Source organism: Gossypium arboreum, chromosome 13 (genome assembly GCF_025698485.1).
Source record: "Gossypium arboreum isolate Shixiya-1 chromosome 13, ASM2569848v2, whole genome shotgun sequence".
NCBI lineage: Eukaryota > Viridiplantae > Streptophyta > Magnoliopsida > Malvales > Malvaceae > Gossypium > Gossypium arboreum.
Window position 1 is genome coordinate 113,856,533 of NC_069082.1, and position 22,943 is coordinate 113,879,475.

Genomic DNA, 22,943 nt, shown 5'->3' on the forward strand with positions numbered 1-22,943 from the left:
ATTTCGGTATATAAAGAAACTTTATTTTGGAAATCAATGGCATGTATAAGCTAATAAAGTAAATGTTAACGTGAAATGAATGTAAAGTTAGCCATTAGTATGGTTAACAAACCTGGTTATAGATATGTGATGACGTTATTTTATATAAATGCATGAATCTATCATGAAAATATGTTGAATTGATTTGGTTGATGTGGATTGGTCTCGATTTAATATTACAGGGAAGGTTAGATATTTATAAAAGGGCTATATTGAATATAAAAAAAAAATTAATTCGTAAACTCCGGTAATGCCTCGTACCCTATTCCGGCAATGAATACGGGTAGGGGTATTACATACGTGGTACTATTTCTCATGGATTGCTTTTTCGACGATCTGAGCGACTGTCTTTGGTTGGCTATGCCGATGCAAATTGGGGACTTGATTTTGATGATCGTCGGTCTACTATAGGCTACTGTGTGTACTTTGGTCATACACCTATATCTTGGTGTTCTAAGAAACAACAAGTTATTTCTCGGTTACGGCAGAGGCTGAATATTGTAGTTTAGCAGCTGCCACTAGTGGTGTTGCTTGGCTAGTCTCTCTATTGATAGAATTAAAACTAAGTTCAGCTGATCCTCCGATAATGTGGTGTGATAATTCCAGTGCCGTAGCTGTTGCCGTTAATCTGGTTCTGCACTCCAAGTTTAAACATGTTGAACTTGATCTGTTTTGTCCGGGAAAAGGTGGCAAGTGGAGAATTGATTGTTGGCGAAGTTCTTGCCTGTGACCAAGTGGCCGATGTTCTCACTAAACCATTGTCTGTGTCAATGTTTACTCGGTTTCGTCATCTTCTTCGAGTCATCTCACTTGAGGAAGTTGGATGAATGTTATAGTATCTAAATACACATGTGATTAATGTGTGATTAGCTAAGTGGTTAGGCAGTTACAAAGTTGGTATTTGTTAATAGCAGTATATAAGCATGTATATGAACCGAGTAAAGATAGATAGATAATTACCTTGAGTGTATTACTCCTTATCTTTTTAGTTCTCTTTAAGAATCTGTTGTTCTCAATACTCTTTCAATATCCAATAAGTGTATCGTTTGTTTTATAAGATAACTTTACATAAAATTGTACAAATCAATAATTATAATTTATTAATTTTTTTACCTAATAAAATATTATCACTACCAATATTATAAACTATTAACAATATCTGGCCGAATCCAATTGTCATCGGCCAAGCTTGTGAATCTGATTACTCGACTGCCCGAACTTGCAAACCATTGATAGGTACGTGGTTGTATTAATTAATCCAAATCCTGCAACCGTCATTACCAACTTGAAAAAGGCGAACCAGACTCTCATGTCTCCAATACCACTCAAATTAGTCAAACAAGTCCTTGAGGAAGAACCATTAGGATATGTGCCTTAGAGTAGGAAATTTGTAGTGAATTATTTTAATATTTCAGATTAATTAATTAATAAAATTTTTACATGTTTATTCAGTAGTCTTTGTTTCACGTCCTCATTGGTTTTACATGAAAAGAGAATGATTAAATCTATATTTACTCATTAATTACTTAAATTTTAATTAATATTAAATTTTGTAATAAAAATTATTTTGTAATGCATAATACAACTTATATTAGAAGAAAATTTAAATAGGTCATAGTGAGACCTATTCATGGGCCGAATTCTCGCCTAGGCTCGAGGGCTTGTTCGAAATTTGAGAGGGTTTGGGCAAAAATATTAGGTCCAAAAAATAGGCAATAAAAATAGGCCCGTTTAAAATATGAGCCGATCTTAGGCTTGAACATTCAAGGCTCAAGTCCGGCCTAGCCCCTTTTTAAGTTTATAATACTTTATATTATGTTATTTTTATATATATACTATGTAATTTATAGCACATTAAAAAAATAAACCTCTACTAAATATATAATACTATTTTAATGTAAATATTAAAATAATATTAATATGACTATATAAAAATGTCAATAAATAAAAAAATATTAAATTATTAAATATTAAATTAAAATAATATAAATATTTTTTTAAAAGAATAAAAATAATACGGACAAACTTAAAATGGGTCTGGGTTAGTCTTTTGCAAATATGGGTGGACTTGGGTTAGGCCCATATTTTGGGCCGAGCCGGGCTTGGGCAAGCATAAATTATATTAATATCATACTTAGGCCCAGCTTGAACCTGACTCGACTTAGAATATTTGCCTTGTCAATTAGGATTTTTAAAATTGTAATTGTTTAATTATTCTAATACTTGTGGCAAGCATTAATGAGTATGAGCTATAAATGCAATCCATGTTGTGTGGATAAGTAATCTTAGCCTAAATAACCCCCATATGCATATGCGTGCATTTGTTGGTTATAATTAATCTCTCTAATTTCTAATGCTATTAATAAATTAAATTTTAAGCACTTTGTTATAGAGTTATTTTGTTAATAAAAGAAATAATTTCGACAAGCTTTTGGTTGACTATTTAAAAGGTAATGAGAGATTGGGTGGTATGCGTTGAAACACATAGTTACTGATTGGTTTAAACTTTTGTGTTGAATGGAAGCACTAGGCTTTAATGGCTACTTTGGATGCCATTATCTTTAATCCAAAATACAACAAGTGAACCATGTTTTCTCACTCTCCACGAATAAAGAGTAGAACACTCACACCCTAAGAATTTAGGTTGTAAACACAAACTACTTACTCTCAAATGCACTCACATAAATATGTTCATCGGTGAATAATGAAGTGTTCTCTATGCTCTTATCTAAAACCTATACAAATCTCTCAAATATAAAAAAATTTTCGAGACTTGCAAACATATTAAAGATCAATTACAATAGAACCGCTTAATTATAGAAGCTACAAAATAGTCAAAAACAATACACTAATAAATACATAAGAAAAGTGGATTGTTGTAGATTCTTTCTTCAACGATATATTCAATGCGATCTAGATTTGTTCTCCACAATCCAAAAGGTTTAATTACTTGATTTTGAACCAATCCAATCTTCAAGAGCAATTGCTTTAAATGAATTAGTCCATACATATTATTTGGTTTCAATAAATTGTAACTTCAAATATGATAAGTGACATCCTTTTGCAATGATGATGAAAGTGATCACTTTTGATTGATACTTAACAGGTCAGGTAAAAAACTTTGCCTCAAATCCACCAAAAAAGAAAATACTTGCCTCAACGTTATGTGTGATGTTGGTATCTAGCTAATTGATTTATCAAAGAATATTGAACTTATTTTTACATTGATGATCAAACTTATGTTATTAGATTCTCATCATATTGTTTTTTTTTTTATAAATTTTATTTGCAACCTTTTGAAGTTTTAGTTTTAATTTTTAATTTTAAAATCCCCTTTTATTTTTACCAACTTGTTTTACCAAAGAAATATAATTACCAAACCTCTATCTGAATTCAACCATGCTGATTACTACATACAAATTTAATATTTTTAAGTAAAAAGTTTATTTTTATTAGACTTGGACCCAACAATTTATCTGATGCAACCGGGATTGATGTAGCTTGCTGATTCACATGGTAACGTAGTGATTGGAGGGATAATGGAAGACATGAAGCAGGCCAGTGTCTATTCTGGTGACTCTGCCTACTCGATTCCCACTCAAACTATCCCACCTTCTTGCTTAGATACCATAAGGTCATCGACTACAAAATTGGCTGAGTCTAAATGTATCTGGGCTCATGACCTGCCACTGTGCGATCCCAGCATCTGGTGGGGTTTTCAGGCAAATCCCCTAGCTTCTCGTACTGTAACATTTGTTTCCAAGGCAATTGGGTACCCATTGGATAAATATGCTGCTCTTGTTATGCCTGGGAAGTCGCTCAATGATTTAGGTTTTACAAAAGAGGTGACAACGAAACATGTATTAGGCCCTCAGCCTTAGTGACTTAATTAACCAAATCCCATCTTGAAAGAATAGCGAAATCATTCTTGAGACTGGGATTTAAAATTGTTTCTAGCAATTAGGACAGCTCATTTGGTTGAACTCAAAGGGTATCCCAGTGGAAGGGACGCTGAAAATGTACCAAGGGCAACCACATGCGGCTGATATGATTGCTAGCGGTCAGATACAGTTGATGGTTGTCACAATTTTGATCAAATCCATTGCCGGCAATTGAGGAGAATGACTCTTGCTTACAAGCATTCACCTATAATCACAACTGTCGAGGGAGCCTTGGCTACTGCAGTCAGGCAATTCCAAGCACAATTATCATGACTGCAGTTCACAACTTCTTCAATACCCAGGTAAAATAAAATGCGGTAGTTTCACTTTTAACTTCTTTTTGGGTTTTCTTTAATAGAACTTTGTCATTGTCTTTACCTTAAAAAGAATAAGTAGGGAGGCCCATGGTGAGATGAAAAACATGGTCTGTGAAAAGGCTGAAAATCTCTGTTACTAACCAAAAAAAAAAAAAAAGGATAAGCACTAACTTCGTTGTCTTGAAATTTGATGATGATGACAATGCATGGCATGATTAACATGTGAGATACCTTACTTTTTTTAAGTTGTTGAAGTTTTTTTATGAGAAATCATGTGCTCCTTAGCTTAATTATAGTGAATTTCAAAGCAATTTTCTAGTTTTCATCATTTCTCAAGTTGATTTTGAAGGGGGTTAATTTTAATTTATTGATTAGAGCAAATGTGGAGCTTGAAGGAGCAAGATTGACAACATCTTTTAAACAAACCCAACTATAAAAAATTATGATTATAATTACAAAGAAGTCATGAATTGGACTATCAAATCATTTGTTAAACCATTATTTTCATTGTCTCCACCATGAAAGCAATGTAACGGCTCAAAATTGACATCTGGTGGAGCCTCTGCCAGCCTATTGGTAACATGCAATTCTTTCATCCATCATCTTCAGGTTGCCAATAATTCATCAAAAATCAAAATCATCCTTACTGTGCTACCCAAATTGGGATCAATTAAATACTATGGAAAACAAACAAATAATTTTTTTTTACAGAGCATAGAAGATACTGTTCAAATTGGACAAATAACCCCTACAACATTTACTCCTACAACTTACCAGTTACCACAAACACTTTTTTAACCTTTGACTACTTTTTACCCAACTCGGCTCATCAAAACCCAACTCCAGCGGCGCCAACTCCAACTGAAGTCGGCCCCAGCTTCCTATTCTTCCAAAAGCAAGCATCAGGTGCTAGCTTAGCCGATGACCTCCTCGGCTCAGACTTGCAGCGCGTGAGCGGAAACGGCTCATACCCTTTACCTCCAACAAACTTGTGCTCCATCGTTGTAGCCTTAGATCCGCCGCCGCCAGCTCCATTGACAGCTGCTGCACCCGCCGTATCCATAGGCGGAGCAGCCGGGAAAGAGCAAGAAGAGCGAGGTGGCTGTAAAAAAATAGGGCGAGGATTGGAGTCAACGCTGATTCTTCTTTTGGGCTCATCTCCACTGTCCTTTGGTTTGACTACTTGTTGCTTTCTCTTCTCTGGTAACCATCTGATGAAATCTGTGCTGCACACCCAAGTCTCCTTGGATACCTCCATTGACAGCTTTGGTTCGCACATCATTAATAGTAAACAATCTGGCAATAACTTATCTTGACTCTCACTCTCCTTTGACTCGTTTTCCGGGTCGGTTTCCGGGTATTCAAGTTCGGATCTTTCTTGGCTTGTCTCACCTTCTTCTTCCTCCTCCACTGTCGAATCTTCTTCTTCATCCTCTTCAGCTTTTGTTTGTTCTTCCCTTTCTTCCTCTCCATTTCCATTAACATTTTCCTCTTCAGCTTGGTGCAGCTCTTCAATGGCAGCTTCATTCTCAAGACTCAATGGAACTTCAGTCAAAGTTTGTTCTTTTGATGTTGATTTTTGCGGGTCTTCTTCCACTTCATGTTCATGTTCATGTTCTTGATCTTGATAATCTATACTTGTTTCTTCTGCAACTCCAGTACTTCCATTCTTCACCAAAACGGATTCAACCTCTGTTTCAGCTTCTGCTTCAGCTTCTGGGATTTCTTCTTGTTCTTCATTTGCTTCACAAGACACATACATGTCACTAACTTCACTTACTTGATGTTCCATTTCTTGCTCAAATTTTACTTCACTTTCTTCTCTTTCAGCTTCCAAAGTATCCTCTTGGACCAGCTCATGTTCTTCCACTTTCCCTTCCCTTTCATTTCCATCCTCCTCTCCCTCATCGTCATGTTCATCTTTAGGAACTGGAGTTTCCCAAAACTTATTAGCAAGGGCAGCCATTTTAACAGGATCAGATCTACATCTCATCAACAACAATGCATTCTTAGGCGGTATACATATGCTCACTCTAGCAGCTGCTTCATCATCATCATCACCCTTATTTTCATTAGCAAAATCATTTATTTCAATATCTTCAAAGACATGTCTCCTTTGACTACTTCGCAACATCATCATCTCACTACTTTCCCTTCTCTCATCATCTTCCCCACCACCAACAACCAACTCAATCTCCCTCTCTTTCCCTTCCCCTTCTTGAACTGCCAGAAGCCACCTTGTAAAAACAGCCCCACAAGAAGACCTCCCATTTCCATTCTTATTCCCATTCCCATTCCCAACATTAGCACTAGATCCTCTTGTTTTCCCTTCTTTATCCCTTTGGTTAGCCATACAAGAAGACCTGCAAGGTAGAAAACAATTAAACTCAGCCCCAAATGCCCTTAATGCTTCACAAATAGTCAATGGCAAATGCACCCATTTCTTGCACTCTTGCTGCTGCTGATGATGGCTGCTATTACTGCTCAAAAAATGACCCATGTTGTAATCCTGAGAGCTACTTGAATCAAGACTGTTGCCTCCATTGTTATGATCCACTTTTCTGAAACTAACTTCTCCCCTTCTTTTAGATCTGCAAGCTCTAAACTTTTTGCCCTGTTTCTTGGTCTTCACTCTAACTTGACCAATGCAAGTAACCTTAGGTGAAGAAGGCTCAGGGTTGTCAAAACCGGAGCCTCTCTTTTTGCCACTATTTGTAGGGAACATTGGTGAAGCTTGACCACCTTTCATGCTACCATTATTTCTCAACCTCCTACTGAGTGATGAAGAGAGAGAGATATGTGAAGAAGATTCCCTAGAGCGACCAGGACTAAGGATGGACTTGGAAGAGATTTTCATGGATGATGAAGAAGAAAGGCGTGAAGTGAAACAAATGAAGAGCTCACTTGTTGTGTTGTTGCCACTAGTGCTACTGTTGTTGATGCTAGTACTTCGATGGGGCCTCTCAGGATCCATTATTACTTTTTTGCTTGATCTACTGTGAGATGGCCATTTCAATAGAATGAAGAACAAAAACCAAACAAATAAAAAAAGCTAAAGATTTTTTTTCAGAGATTCCTTTTTTGGTGTGTGTGTGGATGGTCAATGAATGGACATTATGAGTAAGGGGGGTGTTATTTGGTTGTTTGATAGCCGAAGTGGTGGGCTGCAAACTGCAAAGCTTGACAGATAGAAAAGATTAATGGAAGAGAGAGAGATGAAAGCAAAGCAAAGCAAATGAAATGAAATGAAGCAAGAGAGGGTTTAATGGAAGGTGACGAAATGTTGTTTTGTCTTTTGCAGAGTGTTGTGTTGGGTTTTCTTTCTGGTTCCCCATGGGGGCATGGATGTTCGTGTGTTTTCCTTTTTCATTTAATAATTTTCTTTTGATTATTAAAATGGTTGTTTAAGGCTTCAAGTTTTTACCATGGGTAAATTACATAGTTAGTTACTCAATTTTCCAAAATTTTCATTTTGGGTGTCAAAAAATAAAAATTTTCACTTTCAACACTATCGTTAAAATTTTTTCCAATATTTATTGAATATAAAAAATAAATTATTATTTTTAACATTAATCTTATTATAAGTTTTTATTATATTTGCTTTTTTTTTTATACAATGTTTAAAATTATTTATAACCGCCCAACCCTTAAATAGGGGGATAATGTGCTTCAACGCAACTGAACCCATGCTCTCCTACACGAATAATAATGTCGATACCAATCAAACTATTTAGTGGTGAGCTAACATAAAAATCAGGCTCAAGGAATAGGAAGAGTTGGCATTTTTTTTATGTTCTGTTTTTCCCTCTTTTAAGTGATATTTTTAAAGAAAAAAAACAGTAAGGGTGAAATATCATAACCCAAACTAAAGTATATCTAACAAAATTTGGTGGATAATTTTTGAATAATCCAAATCAGACAAAATATTCACATTTTTATCAAGGGATCAATAATCAATAAGCATAGTGAAAGGAAATAACAGCAAAGTAATCACACAAAGTACGTGCCTCCTCAATGTTTTGGCTATAAACAAACAAATCTAAGCTACTAGTATTAAGTTTGTTAACAATTGCTAAACAATTTGACTCAACAATCATGTGTGAAAGTCCAACTCCCTAGCCATCTTGAGGACATTAACAATAGCAAGTGCCTCGATCGATAGAGAATTAAAGGCACCCTCAAGCTGTCCAACACAACTTATGCACACCATGACCTCCGAGTCACAACCACTATTTCGAAGGTCCTCAATCGTTCTCTAGCTTGCCATGCCGCATCAATATTGATCTTCAATTGCACACCGTACGGGGCCTCTCACCTCTCGATCCTCGATCCCCTAGGCAAAAAGGGTACACATAAGAGGTTGTGAACCTTGAAGCCTATGGAGGGTCCGATCAAGAATCAAAGCATCTTGCGAGGTTATAGTCTTTCCTTGGATGATCTCCAAGTTCCACGCCCCCTATAGCTGTCATAGAACCACCAAAAGGCTTTTGAAAGCCTCCTTGTCAACCTTTCTCATAGCAAACTCCAACCTATCATCGCTCTGCAAAAAGAGGTTTTTAATAAAAGGACAATCATAATGGCATGAATAAGATCCTCTTTCAAGCCACCACACCACATCTCCTACACTGATGTTCATTAGCCAAACAGAAAGGGACGCACTTCACAGCTGCCAAAAGAATCTCATGGCTCTATCTCCATCCAAATAACTTTATCTTGAGGAGGGTATTTATTTTTACAAATTTCCTTATAGTAAGCTCCATTTGTGTCATACCTAATCGAGTAAACCTCATTCGATGCATGACCCCAAACCAAGATATCATCGCTATAATTGCCACAAATGGAAATAGCCAAAATTCAATCCACATGGTCACCATCCAATAAAATTTGAATTAAATTCTCATTCCATCTAGAGTCACCCTCCACCAAATGAAAGAAAATTAAGATTCAACATTTTTTAAAACATGACAAATTGCTCTCTTTTTTTCACGTCATTTTAAAATCTAAAATGTCTAACATTTCTTAACATTCAACCTTAATAATCATAAGTTAAGCAATAAAAGGTTCATAAATACAAAGCAACGTTAACAAACCAATAACTTTTTCCGTGAGACTTTCAAATGAAAACCAACTCAGCATAAAGAATAACAAGCATGCATCATAAGTTAAAGAAGAGGTCCAGCAACCAAATACTCATTCTACACCAATATGCCTCCTTCATGGTAGCCATTGCGCAACAACATTAAGCAGCTTGCATAAGAGCATATTACAAATGAAATGAAAGTCTACATCAATTTGTTTCATTCTGTTGTGATCATTGCAGTAGACTGTGGGAGATCTCTGTAGTGGCATACGAAGTTCTTCTAACAAGCTTTTTTACCCAAGTAGCTTGGTGACAACATTTTCAATAAAATAGAATGTAGCCTGAGGTCCTGATGAGATGAAAATATGACGATAGGTATCATGAAGGTACCTAAGTACCCCATTTGCTGCTTTCCTATATGTAACCCAAAGGATGCATACATGTACTGGGAAAGTTTGTTCATGGAGAAATTGATGTTTACTAATTACACTTGATCAAAAAAAGTGTCAATTACATGATGAAAATGAGTTGCATCAATCGAGGGTGCACCATTATTAGTGTGAAAAGTCTTCGTGTTGCTCATGAGGGTCTTGGTTAGGCTACATTTATTGATGTTTTCTTCAGCTCTTAGTTCCTTGACATGGTTTGTTGGGAGAGAATTATCCCAACTGACCTATGTGAAAAATCTCTATGTTGCTCATGGAGGTCTTGGTCAGGCTGCATTTTTCCATGTTTTCTCCAGCTTGTAACTCGTCATGGTTTCTGTAGGAGAGAATTATTTCGATAAACTGCCATAGAACCTCAACACCCAAAATATGGTTCAAGTAACCAACGCCTTTAATTGAAAACCTTGCCGCTAAGTAAAGATACGGCATTGACAACAAGAAAGTTGATTAGCAACATTTTTATAGTTATTCTTTTTCCATCTTTTATATTAAGCAAAGTCGAACTTAAAAGTGAATCAAAACAAAAAATTTCATGCAATTTTTTTTATATTTTGGTGTTTTCTATTTTGAGAAAGAATGTTATATAAAATTAACCTTTTTTCTGTGCCATATTTAATATTATATAGCTTTCATAAGCCAGATTGAGTGAAAATGAATTGGTCTTGGCCTTGGGGTGAGTGAGCGAGTGAATGGGGGAACAAATCAATCACCATCCCCGTCTGTGTGTGCCCTCTTTTCTCTTCCCTTTTTCTTTGCCAAACTTCCTTTTAGTCGACCCAACTGCGAAAAATAAAATAAATTACGAAAAATAAAATAAATAAAATAAAGAATATACAAATTTTACGTGGAAATTCTTTCGAGAAAAAACCACGGGCAGAGGAGAAGAAAATTCACTATGTCAAAAAATTCACTATATCTATTTATAGGCTTGCAAAGCCATATTCTAGTAGGATTGAAACACCTTATCCTAATCAATATAAAATAAATGGAGTTTAATAAGGTTTAAAAACCTTATTCTAAAATAAAATAAAAGAAGTCTAGTTTTATATGAATTTTACTTTTATTTTATTTTCTATCATTTTTTATTTAAATAAGAATTTGGGTCACTTAATTCTAACACCAACAAAACAATGAAAGAAACTACCCACTTTTTGGTGTATAAATCAAATACAAATCAAAGTACGTGGCCAACTCTGTTTTGAAATGATTTTTTCTTTTAAATCAAATTAAAAAGGCAAATTGGATGAATATTTATCTCATCTCACTCATTATATTATCTTTTAAAAGTGAATTTTTCAACAAGATAATAGTAATTTTTTTAAGTACTTTTCATTCCGGTCCACCCAATATATAATATTTTGGGGGTGGAGTTGCCCCTTTTTTATTTTTTATTTTTATGGTGGAAAATGAAAATGGCTACACGTGACTACCAAGATGGGAATAGAAATGCATGCATTTAACTCCTTTTCTATGATCAAAATTTCATTTATTTTCGTTTATGGTCATTACTTTTTCTTTTTAAGGTATTCTAAAAGTTATATCCATTAAATAAAGAATTAAATCAACTTAAACTCTTAAAAATATATTAAAAAGAGTATTTAAAGTCACTCATGAATCTATTGTATTTAGAGGCCCGTGTCATTTGGGAGAGGGTCATTACCTTAAATAAGGATTTTCGTATTCATAACATGCTTAACAAGCCGATGCTACCGTTATACCCTATTCCAAAGAAGTGGGAGCCTTTAAGAGGTACTATAAAGATTAAATTCGATGCTACTATGTCCAAAACCAAAACTGGTTTTGGGGTAACTGCTAGTGACTCCGAAGGCTTTGTTATTGGTGGGGGCTATGGTTTCAAAAATGAGGAGATGACGGGTGACTAGGCAGAACTATATGCCTTCGAAGAGAGCCTCAAGATTGCTAGATTGCTGAATATTACAAAAGTCACCTTCGAACAGATTATGCCAGCCTCGCGAATAGAATTAAGAAGCGTAGGGATGATATTACTATCATGAGTTACCGCATTAATGAATGCTTTCAAAACATGGATATGTTTAATAATGCAGTTGTAAATTGGGCCTATCGTAATTGTAATAAGGTGGCAGACTTTATGAGTAATTATGCCATTTCTAATGAGGGTCATTTGGTTTTTGGTATGGATTGCCCTACGGTGATTCATAATCTTATAATTGATGATGCTATTAATTGAAGGAAGACTGACTTAGGTCTTTTTTTGTCACCAAAAAAAAAAAGAAATTATTGTATTTGACAAATATCTCGTTTAGTCCTTCAAGTAACTCTAATAGTACCATAGATTAACACCTACCACTCTATATCAGAGCACTTATACTTGACGATTGAGGCTCACGCCCTATTTTCTTCCCATTATAAATACTCCCTTAATGGAGAGTAAAACAACACAATAACACAAGCAACATTACTCTATCAAAACTCCCCCCCGTTCCCAATCTTTCTAAAATCTCCAAGTGAAGTGGTTTCTCACAACTTTCACGATGATAACCATCATCATCCTACTAACTTTGAACATTCTCATACTGTGAACTACAATAACAAATTACTCTTATTTTTATACATCCATTCTTAAATATTATTTAAGAAACATTAAACTCATTATAATTCAATACTACTTAATATTTAATGCCTCATCACGTTCAAGCAACCATTTTATTACTAAGCTTAGTTGTGAGCTAACTTAGTCATTAGCTAGCTCAGCATAAGCTATTACTTTAGAAGAAATAACATTAAAAGAAATATTAAAATAAACTAATGAGGTCTTGGGTGTTGTTTACTTAAGATTGAGTTTCATCATGTATAATTTTTATATGTAGAGTTTTATCATGTGCAATAATTATATATAGATCTTTAATTCTATCTTACATGAGTTTTAATTTGATTCTTAATTTATTTATGTTTTACATTGATTTAATTTGATTTTGTAGTTATTTATACGTATATTTATGATGGTATCCTGATTTATTAACTCTTTAAAAATATATTAGAATAATCGTTAATTAAAGCTAATAATATTCCAAGTTAAGCTCCTAACATCAATTTTGATTGTTGAAGTTGAAATGTATGTTTTATAAATGCAATGAACCAAAAAGGTTGCATGTGGACAAAAAGCAAGAAAAAATTGTGGGTACGAAAACCATGAGCTGTTGAAAGAACTAAAAGTAAAATCCAAATGGTGGGTGTCGTCTGGCAGTGCCAGTGAGGCGGAGAATCTCATTAAAACAGCGCCTGAATTTTATTAATGAACTTCTAATCTCCTATTCGGCGTGAAAAGGCCCACCCTACTTCACTGCAGGGCAAAGCTTCAGTTAAAATTGAACTGAAATAGCTCATCCAAATACTGGTCTCCCAAAGGGCCCTTAATTTTACCCAATCACCAAATCTCAACCATAGCCTATTTCCCTACTCGCATCTCATTTTAGCTTAATTATTTTGCAAGCCAACCTCTCTTTTCTTTCACCAAAAAGGAAATTAGATGCATAGCGTAACAAAATAAAGTCAAGAACCATATATGTTACATTCTTACTTATCAGTTAGCAATACTGGTGGTAATAGGTAGGGTTCGGTCGAGTTTCGGTTTTAAAAAATTTTCAAGTTTAGTCTCATTTTAATTTAGTTAGTTCACTATTAAAAAATAAAAAAATTCAAAAATATATTTTTTTAATTGATATTTTATAATAAAATTTAAATTTAAGAATATTTTTTTATTATTTAAATTCAATTTTGGTTTAGCTCACTTGAGATACAAAAATTCTTGTTCAAGCGCAACTGTAACGGCCTAATTTTCAGTGGTGTCGGAAATGGTGATTTGAGATCACTAAATTCGACAAATGAGATTGAACAAGATAGTAATTTAATATTTATGAGTCAAGTAAGAATTTAGAAGAATTTGTGAAATGGTGAAATTAGTGAATTAAAAGAATTTATTAGGTCAAGCGGGTCAAAAATGAGGTATCGAGACCTCAAAGTTGAAAATCGAGCTATAAATATTTTTATAAATATTTATGGAGTGTCATTGAGTTAGGATTAAAGTTTAGTTAGAAAATTTTAACGTTTGGATGGCTAATTAATTGAAAAGGATTAAATTGAAAATAGCACAAAATTTGTTAAATTGTGAGTAAATAGCTTAAGTATTTAAAAAGATGGATTTAAAGAGCAATTAGACCCAAAGGTTAATGGCTGGACGGTTTGGGTATGAAATAAGCAAGAAAACAATGTGAACAAGGGCAAAATTGGAAATAGATAAAAGTTAATAGTTAAATAATGATGTAATTGAAAAATCTAGACATTTTCTTCATAATTTCTCAGCCAAAACGCCATAGAAGGTCTGGAGAAAGCTGGTTTTTCATATTTTTACATCATGTGAGTCTAATTCTTGCTTTTTCTTGATAATTTTTATGTTTTTATGACTTTTACAATTAGGTCCACTTGTAGAATTCATTAGTTTTTGATTTTATGGGTGAAATTGGAAGTTACCCTGGATGGATAAGGGAATTTTATGATGAATTATTATGAAATTTAAGTTCTAATTTCATATTAAGGTGGTTTTATTAAGTGATTTTGATAGGAAATGATATTTAGGACCTAATTGTGAAAAAGTTGTGAATTGAAGGTTGCTGTTGAAATTCAGAATATAAAAGGTTTTGAAATAGTTTATAATGATAAAATAAAGTGTTAATTGAGAAAAATTAGTTCAATTGATGGGTGAATTGAGTAGGGACTAAATTGTGAAAACTGTAAATTTTGGGGTAAAAGTGCAATTTCGAAATTTGAACAGCATAAATTGTGAAGTGAATTAGAAAACAAATAAATGCTAATGAGTAGAAATATTTTATATTATAGATCAAGAATCCAAAGAAGAACGAGGAAAAGAAAAAGTTGCGAATAGTCCCAAAATTTCAATATCTTCTACAAATTAGCGGGTAAGTTCATATGGTTGAAATTAGATGTTTATTTGTGAATGATTGAAGTATATAATGTGTTATTTTATACGAATTTGTTGTGGGATTGTGTAGATTTTGTTAATGAAAGAATAAATGTGGAAATGCAAATTAGGAAAACGCAGGATTGAGTAATGTTCAGTATCGTGACGTGTGATGAATTGACGGATAAGACCATGGTTGTTCCATGACAAAGTGTGAAATGTAGGTATGGTATCATCCATACTGAGTTGTGAAATGTAGGTATGGTATTATCCATCTTGAAATGTGAAATGTAGGGATGGTATTATCAAACCCATCTTGAGTTAAGAAATGTAGGTATGGCATTTCCCATACCGAGTTGAAAATGTAGGTATGGTATTTCAATGAGGAAAACCATACTGAGTTGTGAATCGTGGCATTGAGCAACGACGTACTCAATTTCGTAAGCCGTTTCCTAATTTGATTATAAGAAATAAAGAGAAGTGATCCAAATGAAAGAGATTGAGTAGTTATTCTTGTTGAGCTCAACTATGTGAATTATTATAACAATGGTTGTGAATCGCAGGAAACTTTAGTAAATGTTTTGGTATTGTTTGGAAATATTATGTTTGGTAAGCATTACTTTTAACCTATGAACTTACTAAGCTTCAATAAGCTTACTTGTGTGTGTTTAATATTTTTATGTAGATTGACTTGAAGTGAAGTGGGTAGATCGGATCAACACAACAAAGCACACTATCCAGATCAATTCCGGTAGCTTTTGTTTTATGTTTGAAGATTTATATGGCATGTGTAGAGTTTGAATGAATTGAAGTAAAGATGTTATAAACTAGTTAACAATATTTGTACTAAAATAGTTTTCGGTAAGTAGTAGTAGTTTGACTTTGAAAAATCACTAAAAATAGTAGAAATGGAATTAAATAATGAATAAATTATGGAATCGAATCTCGATGAGTCTATTTTCATATGGAAGAAGCAAAACAGGTATATGAGCTATATTTTATGAGATGTTTAAATTTTTGTGAAATAGGGCCAGAGCAATTTCTGGATCCCCTGTTCTAACTTTGGAAATTCACCATAAATTTTACAAAGATAATTAGAAGTCATACTTTATATGTACAGATTCCTTATTGAGTCTAGTTTTATTAGAGACAAACGGCATAGTCATTGAAGCTCTGTACAGAGAGATATCTGATTCGTAATACACAAAGGTCAGAGTAGTCAAACCCTGAAACAGGGAGATTTTAAATAATAAACTGTACTAATTGGCTTGACCAAAAATTCTAGAAAAAAATTGGTAAGTATATATATGAGTATAAATTCAGATAAAATTTACGGATTTGGATTTCGAGTTTTATAACTCGAGATATGAATTATTTAGCAACTATGACACAGTTGGACAGCTTGTCTGGAAAGTGTGATATAAATTGTTTGAATTTGTTTAAGTGCTCAAATAAGTTTAGTAATGCCTCGTGCTCGACTCCGGCGATGGTCTCGGGTAAAGGGGGCGTTACATTTATTGGTATCGAGCCTGGTTTAGTCGATTCTCGAACGAATTTGATGTGTAAAGTGTTTAAAAATACATGCCATATAAATCAGTGATAGTGTGATGTGAATGATCCGATCTAATTACTAATTTTTGTTATAGATTGTAAAGATGTCTGATAGACCCGATGGTGCTAGTCAGGAAGAGGAAGTTAATAGTAGAATACAGACTTCTGAGCAGGGAACAAGTGGTAATGTCCCGATTTCTTTGATGAGAGAGGAAGAACTTAAAAATATGATTTACGGATTAATGAATCGGTGGTATCATGAAACAATACAAGGAAGAAGTCAGCATAACAACCTCCTCCTCCCCTCTTGTACCACCGATTTACAACCCGGTTGCTCCTCCTTTAATAGATGAATCTAGCAAAAGAACACCAATTGAAAAACTCGAAAGTTTGGAGTGAAGAATTTCGAGGGAGATCGGACGATGATCCGGTTAAAGCAGAGTATTGGTTAAAGAGTTTGGAGAGAGTTTTAAACAGATGATGTGTTCTCCGGAGGACTATTTGGGATGTGCGTTTTAGCTATTGAAAGAAGAAGCGATAATTGGTGGGAAACCATTGAGGCAAATGGTACTGCAGATAAACTTACCTGGGAATTCTTCCAAAACGAATTTAAGAAGAAGTATGTGGGAAAGAGATATTTAGATAAGAAGAAGAGAGAATTTCTTGATATTCGACAAGGGAATAAAACAGTGGCCGAATATGAAAGAGAATTTGTGTATCTCAGTAGATATGCTCGGGATGTTGTACCGACAGAGGAAGAAATGTGCATTAGATTTGAAGAAGGGCTTAATGATGAAATCAAAATGATGATTGGAGGTACAGAGATTCGAGAATTTGTGATTCTGTCTGATCGAGCTCAAAAGATGGAAGAAGTGTATAACAGAAAGATGCAAAGAGAAAGAAGAGGTAAAGAGGTATACAAAAGAAGTTTCTCTAGACCAACTTCGACTTTTCCGGCCAAAAAGTTCAGAGATGATTCTGGTCGACCTGTTACAATCCCGGAACGATCGAATAAAAGTAAAACGACTCAACAAGATGTCGGAGTAACTAAGAAACCAGCAGCTAGTGTTAGTAGTGTGCAAAATATTCGAGACTTAGATGTAAAAATTGTGGTAGATTTCATATTGGTGAGTGTTGGGGAAGAGCCGGAGCTTGCTATAAATGTGGTGGAACTGATCATTTTATTCGGGATTGTCCTCAATTATTAAAAGAAGATAGAGAACAAGGGGAGAAGCAAGCAAATACTCCTCAGAAAGGTAAACGTTCGGGTCAAAGTAGTGCTGCTGGGACTGTTCATTCGGGAACGAGAGATCTGCACTCGATCGAGACAAGAGTACCAAGACGCATATACGCTTATCCGGCAAGGGAAGAAGCTTCGCTCTAGATGTGATAGTGGTAATTTCTATCTTTTGATGATTTCTGTATGCTTTAATTGATCCGGATCTACACATTCATATATTTGCTTTGCATTAGTGTCGAAAAGAAAATGACTGTTGAGTCCATCGACCTTGAATTGCAAGTCACTAATCCACTAGGGCAAAGTGTGTTGGTTAATTTAATATGTCGGAATTGTCCACTTTGAAAATACAAGGTCGTGAATTCTCTGCTGATTTAATGTTGTTACCTTCCGAGAATTTGATGTTATTCTTGGAATGGATTGGTTGATTGAACACGATGCCATAGTGAATTGTAGAGAAAAACGGATTGATTTAAAATGTCGATAGGGAGATAGTTTCAACTGAGTTTGGGGATAAAAGAATGATGTCGAATTATTTCACCTTTACATTTCGGAAATTGATTCGGAAAGGTAATGAAGCTTTTTAGCTTATATTCTTGATACTCGGGGTTCGAATTGAAGATGGAACAATTGTCGATTGTTAATGAGTTTCTTGATGTGTTTCGAGGAATTACGGTTTACCCCGGATCGTGAGGTTGAATTCACAATTGATGTAATTCCTGCATGCTCCAATATCAATAACACCGTATAGAATGGCACCGGTGAGTTAAAAGAGTTGAAGACACAGTTGCAAGAGTTATTGGATAAAGGGTTCATCGGATCGAGTACATCACCTTGGGGCGCTTTGTCTTATTTGTGAAAAAGAAAGATGGTTCGTTGCGATTGTGTATTGATTACAGGCAGTTGAATAAGGTAACAATTAAAAATAAATATCCATTACCTCGTATCGATGATTTGTTTGATCAACTGAAAGGTGCTGCAGTTGTTCTCAAAAATAGACCTTAGATCCGGGTATTATCAGCTGAAGGTTAAAGAGTGTGATGTGCCAAAGACTGCTTTTCGAACTCGGTATGGTCACTACGAATTTTTGGTAATGCCTTTTGGTTTAACGAATGCCCCTGCTGCATTTATGGATTTAATGAATCGAATTTTTCAGTCTTATTTGGATAGATTTGTGGTGGTATTTATTGATGACATATTGGTCTATTCAAAGACGAATCCGAACATGCACAAAGACTTGAGAATTGTACTACGACTTTGAGAGAAAAAGCAGTTATATGCGAAATTTAGTAAATGTGAGTTTTGGCTTCATGAGGTTGGATTTCGGGTCATATTATATCAGTGAAGGAATTCGTGTAGATCCAAGTAAAGTTTGGCGGTGGTGAATTGGAAAACACCAAGAATGTAATCGAAGTGCGAAGTTTTCGGGATTAGCAGGATACTATCGCCGTTTTGTAAAGAATTTTTCCATGATTGCTTCACCAATGACTCGTTTATTACGAAGAATGTTGAGTTTATGTGGTCGATGAATGTCGCAGAGCTTTGATCGATTAAAGAAAATGTTAATGAAGCTCCGGTCTTAACTCAACCGAATCGTATACCGTATGTTGTGTACTGATGATGCATCTTTAAGTGGTTTGGGTTGTGTGTTAATGCAATCGGAAAGGTAGTGGCTTATGCTTCACGGCAATTAAAACCACATGAAAAGAATTACCCTACACATGATCTTGAGTTAGCTGCAATTGTTTTTGCCTTAAAAATTTGGAGACACTATTTATATGGTGAGAAGTGTTATATGTATACGGATCACAAAAGTTTGAAATACTTAATGACTCGTATGAACCGAACTTAAGACAGAGACGGTGGTTAGAGTTCTTTGAAAGACTATGATTTGGTTATTGACTATCATCCGTGGAAAGCTAATGTAGTTCTTGATGCATCGAGTCGAAAGTCATCCTTGTTTGCACTTCTGCAATGAATGCTCATTTGGCTCTTAATGAAGAAGGTGTTGTATTAGTAGAATTGAAGGTAAAACCAATGTTTCTTCAACAAATTCGAAGCTGCAGAATGAAGATCCAAAATTGGTCTTGAAACGACAAATGGTTCGGGATAGTTTAGATTCGAGTTCAAGATTGATGATGAAGGTATATTGCGCTATCATAATAGGATTTGTGTTCCCAATAATTCGATTTAAAGAATGATATTCTTTCAAGCACATAATAGTATGTATTCTATTCATCCGGTAGTACAAAAATGTATGGTGATCTCAAAAAGACATATTGGTGGCTGGTATGAAAAGAGAAATTTCGAATTTATTGCAAAATGTTTGATTTGCCGCAAGTTAAAGCAGAGCATCAAGTGCCAACGGGTTTATTACAACCCATTATGATTCCCGAATGGAAGTGGGAGCATATTTCAATGGATTTTGTGTCGATTGCTCGTGACTCAGAAAGAAAGATTCGATATGGGTGATTGTTGATAGATTGACAAAGTCGCACACTTTATTCCATCGAATAGATTTTTCACTTAATAAGTTAGCGTAATTGTATGTGTCGAGATTGTGAGACTACATGGAGTTCCAATATCTATCATTTCGCATCGGGATCCGAGGTTTACTTCAAGATTTTGGAATAAATTGCAAGAAGCCTTAGGCACCAGATTGAATTTTAGTACAAGATTTCATCCTCAACCGGATGGACAATGAGCGAGTGATTCAAATTTTAGAAGATATGTTAAGATGTTGTATACTCGAGTTTGGTGACAGATTGGGAAAGGTATTTACTGCTGGTGAGTTTGCTTACAACAATAGCTATCATCTAGTATAAAAATGACACCATTTGAGGCTCTTTATGGTAGAAAATGCAAGACTCCATTGTGTTGGTCTGAATTGAGTGAATCAAAAATAGTTGGGGTTGATTTGATTCGAGAAACCGGAGAGAAAGTCCGGATTATTCGAGATAGTCTAAAAGTCGCCAGATCGTCGAAGTCATATGCGGATTTAAAACGAAGAGACATAGAATATGCGATGGGTGATCGAGTATTTTTAAAAGTTTCACCATGGAAAAGGGTGTTACGATTTGGTAAAAGGAAAATTAAGTCCGAGATTCATAGGGCCATATGAAATTGTGGAAAGGGTTGGTCCTGTGGCTTATCGTTTGGCTTTACCTCCTAACTTGAGAAGATTCATAATGTGTTTCATGTGTCTATGCTAAGGCAAGATAGGTCGATCCTTCACACGTAATTCCCATACTGAAATTGAGCTTCAACCGAGATATGACTTATTCGGAAGAACCGGTGAAGATTTTGGCTCGTGAAGTTAAGGAATTGCGAACAAAAGAGTACCATTGGTTAAAGTATTATGGCATCGACATGGTATGGAGGAGGCAACCTGGGAAACAGAGGAGTCAATAAGATCACAGTATCCAAATCTATTTTCAGTAACAAATTTCGAGGACGAAATTTTTAAAGGGGAGAGTTGTAACTACTAATTTTCGGTGGTGTCGGAAATGGTGATTTGAGATCACTAAATTCGACAAATGAGATTGAACAAGATAGTAATTTAATATTTATGAGTCAAGTAAGAATTTAGAAGAATTTGTGAAATGGTGAAATTAGTGAATTAAAAGAATTTATTAGGTCAACGGGTCAAAAATGAGGTATCGAGACCTCAAAGTTGAAAATCGAGCTATAAATATTTTTATAAATATTTATGGAGTGTCATTGAGTTAGTATTAAAGTTTCAGTTAGAAAATTTTAACGCTTGGATGGCTAATTAATTGAAAAGGATTAAATTGAAAATAGCACAAAATTTGTTAAATTGTGAGTAAATAGCTTAAGTATTTAAAAAGATGGATTTAAAGAGCAATTAGACCCAAAGGTTAATGGCTGGACGGTTTGGGTATGAAATAAGCAAGAAAACAATGTGAACAAGGGCAAAATTGGAAATAGATAAAAGTTAATAGTTAAATAATGATGTAATTGAAAAATCTAGACATTTTCTTCATAATTTCTCAGCCAAAACGCCATAGAAGGTCTGGAGAAAGCTGGTTTTTCATATTTTTACATCATGTGAGTCTAATTCTTGCTTTTTCTTGATAATTTTTATGTTTTTATGACTTTTACAATTAGGTCCACTTGTAGAATTCATTAGTTTTTGATTTTATGGGTGAAATTGGAAGTTACCCTGGATGGATAAGGGAATTTTATGATGAATTATTATGAAATTTAAGTTCTAATTTCATATTAAGGTGGTTTTATTAAGTGATTTTGATAGGAAATGATATTTAGGACCTAATTGTGAAAAAGTTGTGAATTGAAGGTTGCTGTTGAAATTCAGAATATAAAAGGTTTTGAAATAGTTTATAATGATAAAATAAAGTGTTAATTGAGAAAAATTAGTTCAATTGATGGGTGAATTGAGTAGGGACTAAATTGTGAAAACTGTAAATTTTGGGGTAAAAGTGCAATTTCGAAATTTGAACAGCATAAATTGTGAAGTGAATTAGAAAACAAATAAATGCTAATGAGTAGAAATATTTTATATTATAGATCAAGAATCCAAAGAAGAACGAGGAAAAGAAAAAGTTGGAATAGTCCCAAAATTTCAATATCTTCTACAAATTAGCCGGTAAGTTCATATGGTTGAAATTAGATGTTTATTTGTGAATGATTGAAGTATATAATGTGTTATTATATACGAATTTGTTGTGGGATTGTGTAGATTTTGTTAATGAAAGAATAAATGTGGAAATGCAAATTAGGAAAACGCAGGATTGAGTACGTTCAGATCGTGGACGTGTGATGAATTGACGGATAAGACCATGGTTGTTCCATGACAAAGTGTGAAATGTAGGTATGGTATCATCCATACTGAGTTGTGAAATGTAGGTATGGTATTATCCATACTTGAAATGTGAAATGTAGGGATGGTATTATCAAACCCATATCGAAGTTAAGAAATGTAGGTATGGCATTTCCCATACCGAGTTGAAAATGTAGGTATGGTATTTCAATGAGGAAAACCATACTGAGTTGTGAATCGTGGCATTGAGCAACGACGTACTCAATTTCGTAAGCCGTTTCCTAATTTGATTATAAGAAATAAAGAGAAGTGATCCAAATGAAAGAGATTGAGTAGTTATTCTTGTTGAGCTCAACTATGTGAATTATTATAACAATGGTTGTGAATCGCAGGAAACTTTAGTAAATGTTTTGGTATTGTTTGGAAATATTATGTTTGGTAAGCATTACTTTTAACCTATGAACTTACTAAGCTTCAATAAGCTTACTTGTGTGTGTTTAATATTTTTATGTAGATTGACTTGAAGTGAAGTGGGTAGATCGGATCAACACAACAAAGCACACTATCCAGATCA

The 22,943-nt window shown here is 34.5% G+C and overlaps 2 protein-coding genes across 2 annotated transcripts; one reads left to right on the forward strand and one right to left on the reverse strand.

Moving 5' to 3' along the window:
- Nucleotides 1-3,578: 3,578 nt before the first annotated feature.
- Nucleotides 3,579-4,155, forward strand: LOC108462646 (carbamoyl-phosphate synthase large chain, chloroplastic-like). The gene is made up of 2 exons (XM_017762571.1): nucleotides 3,579-3,884; nucleotides 3,997-4,155. Exons 1-2 carry the CDS (start codon nucleotides 3,579-3,581, stop codon nucleotides 4,153-4,155), a joined length of 465 nt encoding a protein of 154 aa, XP_017618060.1.
- Nucleotides 4,156-4,917: 762 nt separating this feature from the next.
- Nucleotides 4,918-7,655, reverse strand: LOC108464489 (uncharacterized). Its single transcript, XM_017764817.2, has one exon. It carries the CDS (start codon nucleotides 7,269-7,271, stop codon nucleotides 5,127-5,129), a length of 2,145 nt encoding a protein of 714 aa, XP_017620306.1. The 5' UTR covers nucleotides 7,272-7,655; the 3' UTR covers nucleotides 4,918-5,126.
- Nucleotides 7,656-22,943: the final 15,288 nt, after the last annotated feature.

Bases quoted from the DNA above. Each gene is read 5' to 3' on its own strand.
- LOC108462646 (XM_017762571.1), top strand. From the start codon at position 3,579: ATGGAAGACATGAAGCAGGCCAGTGTCTATTCTGGTGACTCTGCCTAC. The intron at 3,885-3,996 runs GTGACAACGAAA...AATTGTTTCTAG, and splicing joins ATTTAGGTTTTACAAAAGAG to CAATTAGGACAGCTCATTTG.
- LOC108464489 (XM_017764817.2), bottom strand. From the start codon at position 7,271: ATGGATCCTGAGAGGCCCCATCGAAGTACTAGCATCAACAACAGTAGC.